The sequence below is a fragment of the Oreochromis niloticus genome, linkage group LG14 (assembly GCF_001858045.2).
Source record: "Oreochromis niloticus isolate F11D_XX linkage group LG14, O_niloticus_UMD_NMBU, whole genome shotgun sequence".
Lineage (NCBI taxonomy): Eukaryota > Metazoa > Chordata > Actinopteri > Cichliformes > Cichlidae > Oreochromis > Oreochromis niloticus.
This window is the reverse complement of record NC_031979.2, coordinates 24,924,769-24,937,859: the sequence shown is the minus strand read 5'-3', so window position 1 is coordinate 24,937,859 and position 13,091 is coordinate 24,924,769. Positions and strand designations below refer to the sequence as shown.

Genomic DNA, 13,091 nt, shown 5'->3' with positions numbered 1-13,091 from the left:
GTGAGGATAGGATAGGACACAGCAATTAAATCATGTGGATATTTTTCCACATATCCTCTGCATGAATCCCTAAACATGCATACAAGACCAGATAGCATGCATATAGTACTTAGCAGAGTAGCCTGTGCAGTGGATGCATATGTTTGAGTGTGTAACCCCCATTTGGAACATGCTTTGTCCTGTATAGTGTTTATGGAGAGTTTTGTATTTTATACGTTGTAAGTTGGGGCTTTTAGTCTTTTTGCAGGTCCCATCAAGAAGATGGCTAATGAAGAAGAAGCTAATATGATGGCATGGCCATGTCAGTGCTCTGTCATTCTCCTTTTCAGACTCTCATTCTTGCAACCCACCCCTTTCCCATCTCCACCTCAACTGAGTCATTCAGAGCTCCATCAAGTCTACATCTTTACCATCACCAGTGTTCAAACTCCAGGAGATCATGCCCTATATCCTATTGCTGCTGGGATTCTGTTCTGTTAAACCCCAAGATGTGTCAAAGCTGCAGATTCTAAATGAGTGCTTAGAATCCATCAAAGGTTGGATGGCTGACAACGTCCTCCAGCTTAATGAAGAAAAGACTGAAGTCCTTGTATGTGGTCCTGACAGACATGTAGCTATGATAATGAATGCTCTTGGTCCTCTTTCAACATTTGTGAAATCATCTATCAGGAACCTAGGGGTAATTTGTGACTCTGCTCTTACTTTGGATCTTCACGTCAAATCTCTGGTTCGGTCCTGCTTCTATCATTTAAGAAACATTTCTAAATTAAGCCCTATTGTATCTCGTTCTGAACTGGATTGTTATTGCATATTCATTCATTTCAGTTTGGACTAGTTTGGACTACAGTAATTCATTGTTCACTTGTCAAAGCAAGGGCTCTCTGGAGCATCTGCAAATTGTCCAGAATGCTGCAGAAAGGCTTCTGACCAAAACATCTAAGTACTCTCATGTGACACCGTTGCTAATACAGCTCCATTGGCTCCCCGTTGAATTCAGAGTCCATTTTAAGATTCTGGTTCTGATGTTTAAAGCGCTTCACGGACAATCACCAGCCTACATTACTAAACTTTTACAGCCCTATGTCCCTAGGAGGTCCCTGAGATCATGTGATCAGGGCCTACTTGTTATTCAGAATACAAGGCTGAGAACCAAGGGAGATAGAGCTTTTTCCACTGTGGCCCCCAGACTGTGGAACTCTCTTCGTCTGAGTTTAAGATCTGTGGACTCAGTGGTCTCATTTAAAAAACAACTAAAAACGCATCTTTTTAGAATTGCATTTTGTTAACTTTTGTCTGTTTCTGTTTTATACTCTGTCATCCCTTTGTGAAGCACTTTGTGATCTTTTTATCTAGAAAGGTGCTATATAAATAAAATTTTTATTTTACTTACTTTAATTTACTTCTGCCACGATGGGTCATCTGAGTCTAATCACCTAATTCATTAATTAATTTCAATAAACTTCAATTCAGTTCAATTTTATTTACTGTATTTTCCGCACTATAGGGCGCACTTAAAATCCTTTAATTTTTTTCAAAAATTGACAGTGCGCCTTATAATCCGGTGCGCCTTATGTATGAATTCTGGTTGTGCTTACTGATCTCGAACTGATTTTATGTGGTACATGGCGCTCAAAAATCTGTCAAAAAATGTTTTAGTACGACTTTGGTAAGCTACGAAGCTGCACCGCTTGATGGATTGTCGGAGCATTACGTCTACCGTAGTCAGGAGCCTCGCGGAGTAATCTGGATCCAAAACTCCATCCGCTTCAGGTCCCAAAGTCAAACATACACTGCGGCATCACTGAGAGTTAAAAACTGCCTAAATTCTTTCATCTTTGATAAAATGATCAGCGTTGCTGCTTTGCCAGGTGTAACAATTGAGTTTAACATCCAGGCATCCATGAAAACAGAATTTATTAAATTTAAGTTAGAAGTTAGCAGGAAGTTAGCTCGCCAGCTTCAACCTAATCATGATATACCATGTTCTGACCGAGAAATTAGAAGGTACAGCTCTGCTATCACTTCCAACATAAATGAAGACAGAAAGCTAAACAGCAGTGACTTTTGTACGGTTACTGAAGTTGGACTAGCTGGTATATAATGATGTGCTATGTGATCGCTAGCGACACAGCTATGTTAACATAACATAAACACAGTAAAGCTGGAGGATGAATGCTAACTTTTTTCCACTCGATAAAAGTTAATGTGAGTGTTCCAGATGGTGAGGGACAAATGCAATCGCATGGCAGGATGCTGTAAACGGACCAAACTTCAGTCACGAGAACAACAGAGATAATCCATCCACAATACGAGGTTGGTCATTAATATACTGCAACAACATGGGAATAGAGCAGCTGCGAGAAAATTCAAATCAATGGTACGGAAGTGGAGGAAGCAATAAGAATGAGTCGAGTAAAATTTGATTTTTCTGACTGTTTTGTTTCGCTTAATGCACCTTATGATCCGATGCACCTTATGTATGAAAACAGACCCGTTCATCGACAGTGCGCCTTATAATCCGGTGCACCTTATGGTCCAAAAAATATGGTATACAGTGCCGAATCATAACAACACCTCAAGGTAGACCCTACAATAATACATGTTCAGTTCTTCCAAATGATCTCTGCCTATTAAAATAGTTAGATATGCCTGTAATTGCACTGAACCCCAAACAAATTCTTTTTTCTATTCTTTCTGTCATTCTGAACTTAGCTGTAGGTCCTCCATTAATAGTAGATCTATAGGCAGCCGGAAAAATTTTTTATGGGCATTTTCTAAGTAAAAATGAGAACAGCCACTGGAAAAGTAAAACAGAAAAGTCACTAAAGTTCCTTCTGCCAGCCATAATTATTTAAACTGTGTAAACTTCCAACTGAAGCTCCATAAATGTTGTGTGAAAATAAAATGTAAACTGATGAAAAAAAGTTTACTTTTGCACAATAGATTGGATCTAATAACATTTTTAATACATTTTGCCATTAATTAAGAGTTTTTAAAGACCTCTTCCTACAACTCCAATTATTGTTATGAATCTTTAGTTAAATATAATTATGAAAAGGTGGCTATACATAATTGAAAGCCGGCCTGCTGAAAGCCACCTTAACATGCCAGCTAAAACTCAAAGATGAAATCATCCAGTGGAAATTGAAACAATTACTTTTGCACTGGACAAAGTCTTATAAAATCTTATATAGGGGGGAAAGTTTTCTCTACTTGCATTTATTTATTTGGCATGTCAGAAGAAGGTGCGCATACAAATAGTGCATAATGTAATTCTTAGTTTTGCTGGAGTAAATTAACTTCTAACTAGAAGTGACACAATAGCTGCAGCAGGGCATATAAGTGGATTAATCTAGCCTAAAGTTGTGAGTTATTCTTTTTTCATCTCATAAGGTTCCATGTGTATTCCCTCCATGGAGCCCACCTTTACTCCGAATGCTTTACCTTGCCCACCGTCGTTTTATAGCTGTCTATTTGGGGCAGGCTACAGTTTGCTTTTGCTTCTATATATACAGTGCTTTAGAAATTGATTAGACCACCTATCATAACAATAAGAAAACACAAATATTTTAGAAGTCTTTCAAAAACTTGTTTAAAAGTAAAAATCATATTGTAGGCAAATAACAAGCTGAATTCATGATTTCTTATATGCAAATCAGAGATAGCACACTGAACTTCCCTGAGAAGTCAGGAAAGAGTTAGTCAACTACTTTTTCTGCTCGGAATGAAACTGTGTTCTACTATGTTTTTTTGTAAAACAGGAAATTTTTAAAATTCATGGATAACAACAAATATTATATTTTAGCATTTAAAATACAGTGATTAAATAGTTTCAATGGTAAATTAACCATGTTGTTACCTTTACTATTACTTTAGAGCAGCTTGCTTGGGATAAACTCTACAGTGGGTCAAAAAAAATTATTAAGCATTGTATATATAGTTCTCCTTTCAAAACTCACTGGGTACGGAACTGGTCATCACCATCTCAGATTTGCATATTTTCGCCACTACAAGTGGAGAAAAGATTGACACTGTATACAGGTATGGAAATAATTACTCACATCCATTTCTTTCTGCAGCACATTTAATGTTTTGCAGTGTACTGTAATTTTGTACATAAAGTATTTATAATATTAAGTGGCTCAATATCTATTATTGTATATATTTCAAAGGAGGCATGATGGCATGGTGGTTAGCACTGTTTGACACCAATGTCTGGCTGGGACCTTTCTGTGTGGAGTTCGTGTTCTCCCCATGGGTTCTGTCCAGGTACTTGGGCTTCTGCCCACAGTCCAAAGACCACATGCAGCCACGTGCCTCTGTGTTAGCCTTCCAAAAGACTGGCAGTCTGTCCAGGGTGTACCCCTACTCTTGCCCCATCGGCATAATTTTGTCCTGAACTTTGGGGAGGTCAAGATCTCTGTCTAAATAAATAAATGAATCTGGGTAAATTCCCAGATGATTCAACATGCAACTATTTTGCTGGTAATACCTGAAATGAGTAAAGAAAATCAACAGCCTATTTATGCAAGACAATTCATAATTTTATTGGGGGGGGGCTCGTAACCCCCCTAACCCCTCCTGGAAATTACGCCCCTGGCTTGCCCTATGATGGCTGGGATAGGCTCCAGCACCCAAACGACTCTGATAAGGATAAGTGGAAGAGAATGAATGAATAGATAAGACATGTATTTAAAAACATAAAACTGGTGTTTTAAAATTGAGGAATTATATATTTTTTTACTTAATACTTTTTCCCATAACATGTTTCTTGGTATTTTTTTCTGGCTTAAGAAATATTATGTAACACTTGGGTGCAAAAATACAAATTAATAAGCCAAATGCTGAAGACAAAATTGCAAATATTTCTACAGCTACAGTGAACTTTCCAGGAGAACTGACGTATGCTGGGATGAAGGTAATCCACACAGCACAGAATATCAGCAGGCTGAATGTGATCAATTTGGCTTCATTAAAATTATCAGGAAGTTTTCTTGCCATAAATGCCAGGATCAAACAAATGATTGCAAGGATCCCTATGTATCCCAACACTGCATAAAAAGCAAACTCAGAGCCTGTGTTACATTCCAGAGCAATCATCCTATTGCTGTATGTGAACAACATATGTGGGTAAGGTGGATTTAAAGTCAGCCACAACACACATGTTACTATTTGAATCAAAGTGCAGGAGCAAACAATAATTCTTTGTTGTGCGTGACCAAACTGTCCAGCAACTTTGTTGCCAGGAAATGTAGCTTTGAAGGCTGTAACAACAACAATGGTTTTTCCCAAGACACAGGAAATGCAAAGGGCAAATGTCACACCAAAAGCGGTGTGGCGCAGCATGCATGTCCAGACTGTTGGCATACCAAGGAAAGTGAGAGGACAGAGAAAACACAGAAAAAGAGAAAACAATAAGAAAGAGCTCAGCTCAAAGTTGCTGGCTTTTATCACGGGAGTTTCTCTGTAGTTGATAAAAACCACCATTGTCACCAGGGAGAGAGAGGCCCCTAACAGGGATACAAGTGTTAGAGCTATTCCCATGGGCTCATGATATTTCAGAAACTCAATTGTTCTAGGAATGCACTCATCTTTCCTGTCATTGGACCAGTATTCCTTTGGACAAGGTGTGCAGTCTGCTGCACCTGTTGAGGATAAATAGAAAGGCTGTGTTGTGTATCTAGATGTGCATAGATTTTTTTAAACCTGAAACATAAACAAACACTGAGTACATCACTATGTCGTTTGTTTTGTTCTTTTTTTGCAGGATGGGTGGGACTGGGGGACGGTAATACATACCTGTTAAGTTGGCTATAGTTCCCCTCAGCACAGGGTACACAGTCAAAACAACATATAGGTTTTCCCTTAATTTGAGCTTTCCTGGTTCCTGCTGGACAAACATTAGAACACACCGATGTGGGGACCTGTGGCAAAAGACATGTCACATTAACATTCAGGAGAACATACAGTTGTCAAATTCTATACTGCAATGGAAAATTACAGTATAATTACCATTTTTCCTGTCCTCCACACTACTTTCTCCTCTTCGATGCTGAGCTTGTAATCACCATTTGCAGCAGATGTAAAATTACCCAATGTCACATGTTGCACTTTTCCATTTGTCATCTGCCAGTTAATAATTTCATAAGAAGCAGGAGGATTGCCATTCTCATCAAAAAACACCTTATCTCCAAACTGATTTATGAAATTCACTTTTTGCAAGCTATTACTAACCTGAAAAAACAGAGTGATTATTCATTAGATTTTTATATGTTTATAAATTACTAATTATAATTTAATTTACCTAGTAATTCAGAAAAATTCAGTTGATTATTTCTCACCTCCTTGGGCTGAATTTCTGAAAGATTCACACATGGATTTACTGTTTTTGCTCCAACTGGTTGGCAAAATACCAGCTGATGCAGAGCATGTGCAATAGCATAAACTGCTTTATAGACATTATAGGTCACTCTGAGCTCTGTGACATTGAAGAAAACATGCTCGGAATTCATTAATGTTTCATTGCCTGTACATCTTTTGGTTGTGTCCTCAGTATCTGCATGCACCCCAGGTAAAACAGGGGTGCAACCCACCATAATCTGCCAGAACTCCTTCACAAAAGGTGCATGTGGATCTGTATAAGGACTAATACTTGTAAGAAAGTGTTTAAGTTTCGGAATAGCCATCTTCTGCATTACAAATCCCAGGGCGCCACCAAAAGCTGTGTATATTTCAGGTGTGGAGGGCTGAGGTGCTGTTATCCAAGCCTCACTACCAAGCCACTGGATCCCTGTAATGTTTTGTTTTACTACCTCCTTCATCAAAGGAGAAAAGTCACCCTCAGGAGCAAAAGCTAGAATTACTTTGACAGTTGACTGTTTAATCATTTCTACAGCTTCTAGAATTTTATCCCTTGTATATGTACGCAGAACTGACCCAACAAAAGCAATGCAAACCCCAAACTTTTCAACCTCCTGCTTAAAAGCAAGAATTGCATTACGTCCATAATCATTATCTGACTGTATGGCTCCAATCCACTGCCATCCAAAATGTTTGACCAGTGCAGCCAACGCCTTTGCCTGGAAATAGTCGCTGGGGATTGTTCTAAAAAATGTAGGATATTTAGTTCTGTCACTCAGACAAGCACACGTTGAGAAGTAACTTACCTGTAGAGGAGGGAAAAAAAACACCAACGAAATGTGATGAAAATATTCTAAAAAATTGCCTAATAAAGCATAACAAAGCCTTAACATTGCTTAATAAACACATTTATCTCTTACTATTGGCACTTGAAATGGTCCAAGAATTCCAGCGACAGCTAAGGACTGAGATGATCCTGCCTCTGCTATGACGGAAGTTATTGGAGAACAAGCAGTAGCTTTTATCCCCTGTGGTCTGCTAGCTAGTGTTAGTGCAGCACGTAACGTATTAGTAGGAGATGAGCATGAGTTAAGGATCCTATAACCAAGAGATATATTTGGAAGGAAAGCAGGATCATTGTTGATTTCTGCAACAGCAAATATCATTGCCTGGGTCCATCGAAAAGCTCGTAGGTCAAATCTAAAATGTGTCATTGCAAAAAATCACAATTATAGAATTGCTGCTGAACAATTGTATGTAACATAACATTAAAGATGCAAGCATAAAGAAGCATGTATGGAGAAGTCTAATGTATCAAGACTTACACTGCACAATTCACTCCAGGAGGCTCACTCTCAAAAGTATAAGTGCTGCTGACCTCTTTGTTAAAAACTGGAAAAATCCCACCGATCATTATGTCACCCTGCTCAGACAAACTTGGCATGTTAAATTTGCCAAGCAGCTCACAGCCAGAAACTATGCTCAAGTACTGTATGGACAGAAAAACAAAAACAGTTTTCTGCATGTTTACACTGCACTTCTAAAATCAGATGAGGATAGAGCTTTTATAATGAGCTGGACAAAGGCAAATATCAAGGAAGGGAATTGTATTTATCCCAAGGCAGCAATATGAGCACAACAAGAAAAGGTGACTGCTCAAAAGAAGGTTCACATATCCAGTGCTGCATGTAACGTAACAGATGTGTCCACATGTAATCAATTCCCTACAGATAAAGCAGTTTATTCAACACACTGATAATTCAAAGAGTGTAAATGCAAATAATGTACTGAATAGTAAGTAAGTATCTGTTGTAGTAATGTGGAATTATCTTCACAGTACACAAAATGCCAAATATTTAACCCTAATTATATTTTTTTTCCATTCACATTTCAATCCACACAATATTCACATTGGATATTGAAAATAGAGGCTGTGATGTGAGATCATTACATTATTACCCTCAGTCCATCATACATGCTTGGTCATTTTATAACTTGGAAAAAGTTGTGCTATTGATTCAATTCAATTCTGTTTTATTCAGTTTTATTTATACAGTGCCAAATCACAACAACAGTCACCTCATGGCACTTTGTATCGTAAGGCAGTTGTAGGGTCTATTGTAGGGATATCTGCAATGTCTGAAACTGAAGCAATGAAACTGTATCTAAATGTTTCTGCTGGCTGGAAAGCGGACAGCTAAAACGAGCAGACCAGTGAAATATATTTTAGTCAGTTCCTGTGCTTTTAGCTCAGTAGGTAGAGTGGTTGCCCCATGATCAGAAGGTCGGGGGTTCGAATCCACTGAACGGCTACCTTGAGGTACCCCTGAGCAATGTACTGTCCCTACACACTGCTCCGTGGGTGCTGGATTGGTGGCTGCCCACTCCTTCACTGAGTGAACGGGTTAAATGCAGAGGAGTAATTTCCCCACGGGGATTAATAAAGTATACATTATATTACCTGAACATCTCAGATCATCATTTTACATGAAACTGTGATTATCTAAGGTTACTATTATTAATAATTGTTTAGATTTTCCAGGTTGTGCTTAACAAAGGATAGACTATGTCTTTACTAAAACAAAGTAAAGTTTTTAGGAATTTAACAATTTTGATTGCTTTAAAAATATTAAATTAAATTTTAAACAAGAAGCCTTTCCAATCCAGTTCAGCTTAATTTTATTTATATGGGCAAATCTCAACAACAATTCTACTAAATACACACAAAAAGCTTGTCACACCTTCAATATGAAATGCTACAGAAATGATGGAGAAGAAGGAAAAAAACACATTACACCCTAAAGTTAAAGCAATTCAAAATCTCACTAAGCAGTGCTAGCTCTATTTGCCTGAAAATGTGAAGGAAGCAGTTAAAATCCCAACCTGATTTAAATGTAGCTAATTTTAGTAACATAGTACAACATAGTATATGTCTGTGCTGAGTATGGCCTAGAGTCCCGAGGTCAGAATGGGAGACAATCCTAAGGGTGGTTGAGAATGACCGAACTTAGTTCCTGTGGGACTTCCAGGTACAGACGGGCAAGATGGTGGTGACTAACCAACCAGATGTTGTAGTGGTAGACAAGCAGAAGAAGACGGCCGTAGTGCTAGACGTAGCGATACTGAACAACATCCGAAATCTCTGTCCAGAAGAGTGCAGTCCTAGGAACAGCTAAGATACTGTGCAGGACCCTCAAGCTCCCAGGCCTCGGGCAGAAGACCTGAGCTTAAAGGATAGACTGCCCACAGGGGCAAGAGGGGAGGTAAAGTAATATATATAATATAATTAATTACTTTTCAAGTAACACTAGTACGCCAGAATTCCAAACTCCCCAGAACTGCACAAGGGGATAATTCTGTCCTGCAATAATGGCATTTTTAAGTAAGATTTGACAAAATAAGTAGAATTTTTAGGGGGTTTATATGTTTTTATAGATGATTTAGATAATTTTATTGCAGGTTGTAACGTTAAAATAGAAAAGAATGTGCTAATAAACAAAGGGTAACAAATAGCTAAAGAAAACAAACAGCTAAGCCGTCTAAATTATTACATTCTCACTGAAAAAGAAAAAGAAAGAACACTGGAAAAAGCTTTTCTGTGTGAAAATATATCAAAGAAGGTTTGTAACATATTACAAATGAAGCTTGTGTCAAATATATGTAGCAGTTAAGTTCAAATTTTACATTCCTTTTCTCAACAGCCTCCCGGATAAACAAAAAAGAGGGAAAAAAACCCTTTAATTTATGTTTTCAGTTTATTCAGCATCTCACAGCTAAACAAATTGCAACATTATACAGACTACACAGATACAGTGAAATTATTTCTATGATTCATACACCAGGACCAAATAAATTATAAATTAAATAGTTCTTGGTGGTATTTTTCCCATCAAATGCTTTTTAGAATTTTGTTCTGGCCTAAATATGATTATATAACATTTTGGAACAAAAATGCACACCAACAAACCAAAACTTGATGCCAGAATGGCAAATATTTCCACAGCTACAGTGAATTTCCCTGGAGAGCTGACATATGCAGGGATAAATGTGATCCATACTGCACAGAATATCAGCATGCTGAAAGTGATCAGTTTAGCTTCATTAAAGCTATCTGGCAGTTTTCTAGCAAGAAAAGCAAGTATAAAACACAAGATAGCAAGAAGTCCAATATAACCCAGCACAGCCCAGAATCCAACAGCTGAACCCAGAGCACACTCTAAGATGATCTTTTCTTTATAGTAGTTAAGGTTCATGTTTGGGAATGGGGGGGTTATTGTTAGCCAAAGTATACATATCATAACCTGAATCAGAGTAAATATCAGAACAGTGAGCCTCTGTTGTACAGGCCCAAACCACTTCATGACATTACTGCTTGGAAGTGTAGCTCTGAAGGCCATTAAAACCACTAATGTTTTCCCCAGAACGCAAGAGATACAGAGAACGAAGGTAATGCCAAATGCTGTGTGTCGCAGCATGCAGGACCACTCGGAGGGACGCCCGATGAACGTCAGAGAACACAGGAAACACAGTTTCAGTGAGAATAACAGCAGGAAGCTCAGCTCAGAGTTGTTTGCTCTTACAATAGGAGTCTCTTTATGAGTCAAAAATATTACTGATATCATTAGCACTAAAAACACACCAATACAACTAAATGCAGTTAAAAGTGCCCCCATGATCTCTTTGTAGGAAAGGTATTCAGTAGGTTTTGGAAGACACTTGTCTCTGTTTTCATTTGGCCAAAATTCAGGTGGACAGAGCAAACAGTCAGGAGAATCTGTGACAGATGTAAATGACAGAAAAATATAAGTATAGAATATCCAAGATATATAATCAATTGAAACATTCGGTGGCTCAAATATTTAAATGATTTTGATATATATTAATTCAGGACACTAGAACCTTTTTTTAAATAGGTATCCTTACTCACTTGTCTGATTACTAATTGTTCCCTCGGGGCATTTAAAGCAGTCAAAGCAGCATACAGGCTTATTCTTGTTTATGGCCTTTCGAGTCCCTGGCGGACATGGTTCTCTGCAGACAGACCTGGGAACCTGATTAGGCAAAACTCAACATGTTAAAACTCAATACTGAAACACAAAATATGTTTTTTAATAACATTAAATTGTTTCTAAAACTGCTGTGAAGAAAAGATTATTTTTAAATCTATGAAATGTCCATAGTGTTGAGGGAAATTACCTCACTACTGTTTCCTCCCCAAACTATGATGACATCTTCTTTTAGTCTGAATCTTTCCTCCTTTGGAAAAGAGGCATCGTATTGACCAATAATACTAACTTCAGCAGAGCCATCCTCTTTCATCTGCCAGTTTACTAAGTCATAGAGGGCAACTGATTGCCCATATTCATCAAATAAAACCCTGACCCCATTCTTAGTTGTGAAGTTCACATACTTAATGTGTTCAAGCACCTACAGAAAGACAATTAGCACATTTTATCATATATAAAATCATTAAATAGTCAGATTTTAACAGAAAACAAACAGAAAACAACAATAAATTTAATGATTAGAGACAAAGATCAAATAATTTCAATATAACAGGACTTACCAACTTAGGTTGAACCTCATTTTTGTTCACACAAGGCTTCCCTGTTGTAGGATTTGAGCCATTCTGACATTGCAGTAGAGCGTGTAGGGCATATGCTACTGAATACACAGCTTTATATACATTATTCTCTTCCCTGAAATATGCCACATCTGTGTAATCATTTGAGACTGTCCGCAGGTCCTCTGCACCAGTACATATAGTAGAAGTGTTTGACGGAGAGTAGCTGCAGTCAAAGAATTCCTCCCAGAAAGCTTTAATTATTGCACTCTGTGGATCATCAGAAGGCTTCAAACCAAATAAGAATTCTCCAAGACCTGGTATGGATGCCTGAGGGAGCGCAAAGCCCATTGCCCCATGTAAAATGTGCTTTCTGTCAGCAGAAGCCAGGTCTGGTTGCATTATCCATGACTCTGTGCCAATCCACTGCTTTCCAGTTATTTTATAAGTTTCAATTTCTGACAGGAATGATTTGGCATAAGACAAGGACATAAACAAGAGGACCACATTTGATGAGGACTCCAGTAGTGTGTCTAGAATAACACTGAAAAGTTTTTTGCTTGTTTGTGAGTAGGGCAGACTGTATTCAATACATATGCCTTCTTTCTTTGCTTCCTTAACAAAGTCAGCTGTACCCTCCTCTGAGTACATGCCTACTGAATAAATAACTCCCACCCAGCGCCAGTCAAAATATTTCATAAGTTGTGCTAGACCACTGATTTGGTAGCGGTCACTTGGCACCGTTCTGAAGAAGGTGGGGTAAAGTCTTCTGTCACTTAAGCAAGCACAGGTTGAAAGGTGACTCACCTTCAAAAAAAAAAAAAAAAAAAAGCAAACACAACAATCCTTTTTATGTTTTAAAGATAGATAAACTCAATAAACAGTATTGTACCAGTAACAGTATAGTACACCCCCAGTCATTTCTGCTCACCTGTGGAACTGATAGTGAACTTAATATGAGGTTTATGTCTCCACTTACTCCTGATGAAGAATGGCCAACTAGAGCCTGGACCTGATCACTGCAGCTTTTTGAATTCTCTCCACTTATAGCCTCTACAGCTGCCCGTATTAGGTTTTCACTCCCGCAGCCATTATACACCCTATAACCCAGACTCACTCCAGGAAGCAGTATAGCATCTCTATTGATCTCCTCCACAGTAAAAATCAT

At 38.1% G+C, this 13,091-nt stretch overlaps 2 protein-coding genes across 2 annotated transcripts; both read right to left on the bottom strand.

Moving 5' to 3' along the window:
* Positions 1 to 4,740: 4,740 nt before the first annotated feature.
* Positions 4,741 to 7,774, bottom strand: LOC102077138 (extracellular calcium-sensing receptor). The gene is given in 7 exon segments (XM_025898507.1): positions 4,741 to 5,639; positions 5,800 to 5,821; positions 5,823 to 5,924; positions 6,112 to 6,234; positions 6,594 to 7,166; positions 7,281 to 7,560; positions 7,686 to 7,774. Coding segments are annotated over 7 exon segments (2,088 nt in total).
* Positions 7,775 to 10,220: 2,446 nt separating this feature from the next.
* On the bottom strand, positions 10,221 to 13,091 carry LOC100712162 (extracellular calcium-sensing receptor-like). The gene is made up of 5 exons (XM_025898376.1): positions 12,903 to 13,091; positions 11,927 to 12,730; positions 11,557 to 11,787; positions 11,288 to 11,411; positions 10,221 to 11,134 (listed from the first exon to the last, which is right to left on the bottom strand). Exons 1-5 carry the CDS (start codon positions 13,089 to 13,091, stop codon positions 10,221 to 10,223), a joined length of 2,262 nt encoding a protein of 753 aa, XP_025754161.1.

Excerpts from the sequence above, each read along its gene's own strand:
- LOC100712162 (XM_025898376.1), bottom strand. The coding sequence starts at position 13,091 with ATGATTTTTACTGTGGAGGAGATCAATAGAGATGCTATACTGCTTCCT. Across the intron at positions 12,731-12,902 it reads TTGGCCATTCTTCATCAGGA|GTGAGTCACCTTTCAACCTG; the intron begins GTAAGTGGAGAC and ends TTTTTTTTGAAG. Across the intron at positions 11,135-11,287 it reads AACAATTAGTAATCAGACAA|ATTCTCCTGACTGTTTGCTC; the intron begins GTGAGTAAGGAT and ends CATCTGTCACAG.